General features: G+C 41.3%; 1 protein-coding gene across 1 annotated transcript; it reads left to right on the top strand.

Annotated features, from left to right (window-relative positions):
* Positions 1-3,089: 3,089 nt before the first annotated feature.
* Positions 3,090-5,483, top strand: LOC311103685 (protein ELFN1-like; the record flags this gene model as incomplete). Its single annotated transcript, XM_084145300.1, has 1 exon — positions 3,090-5,483. One exon carries the CDS (start codon positions 3,090-3,092, stop codon positions 5,481-5,483), a length of 2,394 nt encoding a protein of 797 aa, XP_084001426.1.
* Between the last annotated feature and the right edge of the window lie 2,019 nt (positions 5,484-7,502).

Here is a 7,502-nt window from a genome sequence, read left to right as displayed (position 1 = left end):
TTGTTTCTGAATATGAACAGTACAGTATTGTGCCCTAGAGATCATGGTACGGCAGTTGGTTATTTTGACTTCCTGAAAGCGTATGCTCACTTCCTCATTTATGATAGCAATGCTAGATGGCAACACAACATTTGTTTAGGCCTAATTGGAGCGTGTTGGGCAGACCATACAAAAGGTCAACAGACTGCTGGAGGTATATTCCCTCTGCCATAAACTGTCACAATTATCCTGTTGTAGCAACATGATTGCCCCCTTTATGTAAAGGCCCATGTCCTCTACCACCTAGGGACACCTTTCTTCTCACCCCCTGTGGTCTCCCACAAGGCAACACATCCACTTCCGGGCCTATGTCAGCAGTTGCATCAGAGGGCTAAGAGAGGCTAGCGGTGAGGGCACATACCTCTGGGTTTAAAGTATTCAACTGCTGTCCTCTATGATTAACCTATCCATCACTTGAGTTTGCAGCCCACTTTCATGGTCAGTCACTCCCACACCATTCGCAATTAATTAATGGCTGTAGTAACAAAGTCATAGGATCTAGAAGAGTTGAATATTTGATGTTACTTAACAGTTACTTGAACAGTGACATGCATTTCTAATATATTGGATTAGATTGGATTAAAATTTGATTTGCTTTCTTTATAAAAAAAAACGTTATCTACAGTAGGACTCCTTCCAGGTCTTAAGAGCATTTGTAAAATATGAAAAATAAATGACTGCTCCTCATAAACAGAATTTTCATAATTGAAACATCTCTTATTGACTTTGTTAAATTATTAATATACAGACACTCTGTCTTTGCAGGGTAGAGGTAGGATGGCTTCTTAATTCTCATTGTTCTTATAAATATTCAAGTGTGACAGCAGTAAGCACGAGGTACTGGGTATTGTTGTGTACAGTAGGCTACACATCTCAACGAGGTCTAAACAAATATCTCCCTCTGAGATGTCTGGGCTGCTTTAAGTGGACCGGAGAAGAGAAAATGTCATTCATCGCTCTGAGCCGAGACCCCTGCCTTGGTGGTGAGTGTTCCTCCTCTGGCTATATTTGCCTTCATATTGAATTTTAACAAGGAAAAAATTAATAACTGACAGAGTCCAATCTGATTTGAAAGCTAGTTAAGTGGCTCAAGTTTGGATAAAAAAGCAATACTAGGTGCCACTGACAATGAAGTATAGCCCTTGGGTCAGCAAAATGTATTGACTACATGTTAGTGAATGCAGATGAAATGTTTCCCCTCTCAGTCGGAAATGTCCGGCATGCAGTAAATCATTTTCATTCCTCCATCGGCATTTTGTAGCCTCAGTTATTTTTCTCAAAAAGGAGAACAAATACTTTTCTATATGGCATGCAGTCATAACATATAAATCAATATCGAAATTGGCACATGCAGTAGCCTATCCCATGATGTTTTATTTGCAGCACAATGAAATCCGTTAAGAAATGGAAAAAGCATCATGATTTAGTATTGTGGGAATGTCAAAGTTATAAGGTAGTTCTTTGAATGGAAATAGGGTATGCAATTCGTAATCCAAACACAAAGGTATTGTTGCAGGAAGACTAAGTGTCTCAGTGTTCATCTCTGGCCACTGCTGCTGATTATGACCACGGCTGTGCTGGTCGTCCGTGGTGCAAGTTATTACCTAAGACTATTATGAGAATGACTCAGATACTTAAACATTTGACTTTCCTTCCTCTCAGCACCTCCCATGCTGAGGTCACCTGCCGTTTAGGACTAATAATTCATTAATACATCTCCATAAAACCAGGATCTATAGGCTACACAACCAGCTCCAAGGTTTGCTCCTGCAGCTATCAACTTTATTCGTAAACATTGGGATGTTGGGACTGTCTGTGCTGTGTCTTTAATTGATTACATTTATTGTGTCAAATGATTTAACCAGACCCAATGGAACACTGCAATTTCCCGGGGGAACAATCTGACAGGGTCAAATTGATAATGAACAGTTTGCTATTTTTGGTTCAAGGTTTGTATCCTCAGTAGTTTCCGTAAGATGTTTAGGGGACACATCCATAGCATTGAAAGTCATTAAGTTCTATTTATGTTGTCAGATTCTATAAGGTTCTCGAGAGGACTCAGTTTCAAAGGAACATTTCATAATGGTGCAGAGTAATTCATTTAATGCGGCATCTTAACATTAGTTGGACTCAGTTGTGTTTGACAGTCCCCAGGTTAATGGTGTGAAAATAGAGACCCTGCTTTCCCCAACCTGTCAAGTGGTAATTGGCCAAAGGTTTCCTTTAATAGCAATATGCCACAGGGACCGTACATCACCTCTGAAATTGTGTACAAAATAATTGGATGGTCATGAAAGAGGAAGCATACACATTAATCATATTTTGCCTTTACAATTATATTTGCTATTTTTAATAAATGTGCAAAACAAAAATGTGTCTTGATTATTTGGATCCATATGTTCAGTATACAGGACAGATTAATAGAATGTAGAATATAAATACAGATTGGGTAACACGTTATTTGTCTGCTACAAATGGTCTATAGATGTTCAGGATAAATATTATTATATTTGTGCAGCATGGCATGTATTCTGAATATTTCTGGCAAGAAATATATATCTATTTTTTAATTTAGTGGTGTAAATGTGGTTATATTCAAATTGTAAACCTCACATTCAAGCAGTTATTTATTCCCCTAACGTGTGCCTGTTTCTCTCTTCAGGGAGTTCCTCTGAGCCCATGAATGCAACCCAGCAAGAAAGACAGCGGAAGAAACAACAGGATGAGACCGATCAACGATGTTAGCCCTGGGGAAATAAGCACAAGCCAATTTGAGGTGGTGAAATACTGAATCTCAGCGAACCATCTCTAAAACGTCACTCCAGGCTAAAGTCATTGGATGGATGCTGGTATAAATGCACATGCCTAACATCTTTTTGTAAATGGCTGGAACATTAGGACAGAATTATCCTTCACTGGACAGAAGGCCAATTTATTGATTGTCCTCACTGAGGAGAACACTTGAAAGTCCAGCTAGATTACAAAGAGTTCAGTTCAGCATCTATAGAAACCACAGTGGTGTTCCCATCTTAGAGCTTTTGGCCCTGCCAATGACATCAAGAGGAGCACCAATGGCCTGCGGTGGAGGTATGGTAATGAGTGCCTTTTTCTGGTCTGTGGCCATAGTGTATTTGACCTATACAGGCAAAGTCAATGGGGACTGCTGGCTCATCGAAGGCGAGAAGGGCTTTGTGTGGCTGGCCATCTGCAGCCAAAACCAGCCTCCATACGAGGCCATCCCCACGCATATCAACAGCACCATCGTGGACCTTCGGCTCAATGAAAACAAGATCAAAAGTATCCATTTCTCTGCCCTCAGCCGCTTCGCCAACCTGACGTACCTAAACCTGACCAAGAATGAGATCAACTACATAGACGACGGGGCCTTTTCTGCCCAGTTCAACTTACAGGTCCTTCAGTTAGGCTTCAACAAACTCCGTAACCTGACTGAGGGCATCCTCAGGGGTTTGGGCAAGCTGCAGTACCTCTACCTTCAGGCCAACCTGATTGAGACTGTGACACCCAATGCCTTTTTGGAGTGCTATAGCCTCGAAAACATCGACCTCTCCATGAACCGTATCCAGCAGCTAGATGGGACCACGTTTACCAGCCTGACTAAACTGACCACCTGTGAGCTCTACACAAACCCTTTCAACTGCTCCTGTGAACTACTTGGTTTTGTGAAGTGGCTCTCTACATTCCCCAACAGGACAAATGAACGGATGGTCTGTGACTCCCCATCAGGTGTCTCTGGCTACAGTCTACTCAGCCAGAACCCTAACAACCCGACTTTTCGGAATGCCCTCCATATGCTCTCCACTGTGTGTACAGACGACTATGTGACGCCGTACATACCTGTGCCTCCTGAGACCACCACCCTTCCACCAGACTACACTCCCTGTGGGCTGGAGGACTGTCCCTCCGGAACTGAGCCAGATGAGAGTATGAGTATCAACCCAACAGTGATTCATGTGGATGTAAAACCCAGTATGAAGCTGAAGCAAGTCTCTAAAACAAGCGCCACCATCACTGTTCAGATCCCCCATCCCTTCAAGAAGATGTACAGCCTGGTTCTCTACAATAACAGTTTTTTCACTGATATTCAAAACCTCAAAATTCAGAATGAGGACATTGAACTTAAAAACCTGAAACCCCATACTGAATACACATACTGTGTCGCTTCTATAAAGAATAATCTTAGATTCAATCATACTTGTCTGGCAGTCTCCACAGGACCCTGGAATGGGAACGAGCGTTCACAAAACCATGCAACAGCTACCCACTACATTATGACCATCCTAGGTTGTCTCTTTAGTATGGTGATTGTCCTAGGAGTGGTCTACTATTGCTTGCGTAAAAAACGTCAGCAAGATGAAAAGCACAAAAAGGCAGGCAGCCTAAAGAAAAGTATAATTGAATTAAAGTACGGACAAGAGCTCGAAGGGGGAACCATTTCCAGGATGTCACAGAAGCAAATGATGACTGGGGAGACTATGTCCCGCATGCCATACCTACCATCTGGTAGTGAAATGGAGCAGTACAAACTGCAGGAGATAAGAGATGACACGCCTAAAATGGCCAAGGGAAGTTACATAGAGGTGCGAGGAACCGGGGACCACCATGAACGCAGAGAGTGTGAGATGTCCATGCCTGGGAACAGCCAAGGGTCAGTGGCTGAGATTTCAACCATTGCAAAAGAGGTGGATAAGGTCAATCAGATCATTAACAACTGTATTGATGCTCTGAAGTCAGAATCCACATCTTTTCAAGGGGTGAAATCAGGAGCTGTGTCCACCCAGGAGCCCCAGCTGGTTCTAATATCAGAGCAGCCGCAAAGCAAGTCTGGCTTCCTGTCCCCAGTGTATAAGGACAGCTACCACCACTCGTTACAGAGGCACCACACCTCGGATGTCCCGCCAAAGCGGCCCAGCACCGCCACTGGAGGTCCCATGCGGAGCCCAAGGCCTTACCGCTCGGAGTCCAAGTACATAGAGAAGACCTCGCCAACGGGTGAGACTATCCTCACTGTAACACCAGCCGCTGCCATTCTTAGGGCAGAGGCGGAGAAGATCAGGCAGTACAATGAGCACCGGCACTCCTATCCCGACAGCCACCAGCTGCAGATCGAGGAGCTGGAAGGGCCCGGAAGCCACAAGCCCTCCATCCTGGAGCCCCTAACTCGGCCCCGCCCCAGAGACATGGCGTACTCTCCGCTCTCACCTCAGTACCATAACCTCAGCTACTCCTCCAGTCCTGAGTACTACTGCAAACCACATCACACTTTCTGGGAGCGCTTCAAACTCCGCGGCAAACGGCACAAAGACGAGGATGAGTACATGGCTGCAGGGCATGCGCTACGTAAAAAAGTGCAGTTTGCCAAGGATGAGGACCTGCATGACATTTTAGACTACTGGAAAGGTGTATCTGCTCAACAGAAATCTTAATCTCTCCAAGTGTTTTTTACTGGACCACAACTTTCAGAAATGACACTGAAACCTTATATGTGAAACTCACTATTGATTGGATGGATACTTCCATATTGCGATCAACTACTTAAACTTATATATAGCAACATATTTTGACTGTGAGTAAAATAGGAAAATAACCTTGGAAATGACCATCTTGGAAATCACCATCTTAAATTTGTCACATTATGTATGGAATTTATGGGAATAAACTGTAATCTAACGTTTCAAGAAGAAAACATATTGCAAATTAAGAATATACATATTATATGTTGCAATGGATTATAGGTATTTGGGTATCGCATGGCCAAGTCCTGTGACAGTGGATTTGCTGTTGTGTACTTTGAGAAAATACTGTAACAAACATTGAAAAACATGTCTACTGAAACCTCAATATTTTTCTTGAAGAACTACTGAACAATCATACGAAAAGAACAATTTTTCTCCCCACATATATTTCATTCTACAACGGAACTATGTACTGATACAGTTTCTATATCTGCAATGTTTGCTGTTAAGAACAGAAGAAAAAAAATTAGAATGTGTTTGAATCAGGTTTAGCCCATGAATTTCAAAGACAGCTACTTTATTTGTTCACTAATGATTGCCATGTCCTAACTGCTAAACATTACACTGGTCAGATAATTGGTATTATCTTACCCAGACCTCTTAACTTTTCCTTCCCCTATTTACAGCACTATCACATAATACATTTTTAGAGGCCACTAAACAAACTGCACAATATTAAAAGGCTGGAATTTTCTACATGTAATATTCCACATAAGACACTTCATTGTATTATTCTGATGCTGATGGTCTGTCTTAGGCATAGGCATTGTGAGCCATTAGTTATATCTTTAGAACCAAAGTCGAAAAAGCTGAATGTTTACAACATTTTCTTTCTGCATGGTCTAAGAAAGTGTTTCCCAACTCTGGTCCTCAAGTACCCCCAACAGCACACATTTTAGTTGTAGCCCCGCACAAAACCCCCTGATTCAACTTGTCAAGGGCTTGATGATTAGCTGATAAGTAGAATCAGGTGTGGTTGTCCGGGGTTACAACAAAAATATGTACAGGGGTGTTGGGAAACACTGGTCTAAGATGTGTGTTAACGTGGTAAATCAGGTTCCATATGCATTTCATTTGAATTTGTTCTACTGTGTTTCAAAGAGCCAAAACATTTTAAGAGTTACTTTTGTTAAAAGTGTAATTGACCGTTCACCTTTATATTACCAATATTTTCCACAGAAGGCAACCGTAGTTTCTCACCTGTTGTTTAGGCAGAATACTGAGAATGCAGTTCACATTCTCTACTGGAATATCTGTCCTATAGCCCGATGGATGAATGTACAACATAGATGATGAAATCTGTATATGGCAGCTTTTTAATTTTATTTCAGAGAGATTTTTATTATTTGCTATTTACAACCATAATCTCCAGTTTCCTTTGTCTCTACTTAGTTTATCAATGAATATATTTCCCATAACTTATCATATTTAATATTTGTCTACAATTCTCAGCCAACAAAGTCAAAAACAGCAAAGTCATTGGTTTCACTGAAGGCTCTTGTTGAAGGATATTTTCCTATACTGTGTGGCTGTTATGAAACTTTTGTAAATTAAGAAGCCACCTATCAGAGGTATATCAACATGCCTGGGTTCACTATTAAAAAATGTCCCATGAATGCCTGAATGAAACTTCTGCCGCTGGATTTGTATATTATCTATACACTTTTGTTGAGTGGATACAAGAGGTAACTTGGCTGTCTGAGTTCTTATTTCAACCGCCTTAAACTTCTGGGATATGTGTGTGACTGTAATTTTCATTATTTTTATTTCAGTGTTGATATTGTTGACAAGTCTTTTTTTGTTGTAATTTTTCTAAATGCATTTCAATAGATTCCAAGAGCTGTCAGATTTATAGATAAATTAGCAAGTAAGCTACATGTTTTTATACTGCATATTGTAGCACTTCTGTGTCTCATAAAAGTTAGAATT

The sequence above is a fragment of the Coregonus lavaretus genome (genome assembly GCF_964263955.1).
Source record: "Coregonus lavaretus genome assembly, chromosome: 28".
Classification (NCBI taxonomy): domain Eukaryota; kingdom Metazoa; phylum Chordata; class Actinopteri; order Salmoniformes; family Salmonidae; genus Coregonus; species Coregonus lavaretus.
This window is presented reverse-complemented; position numbering and strand designations above follow the sequence as displayed.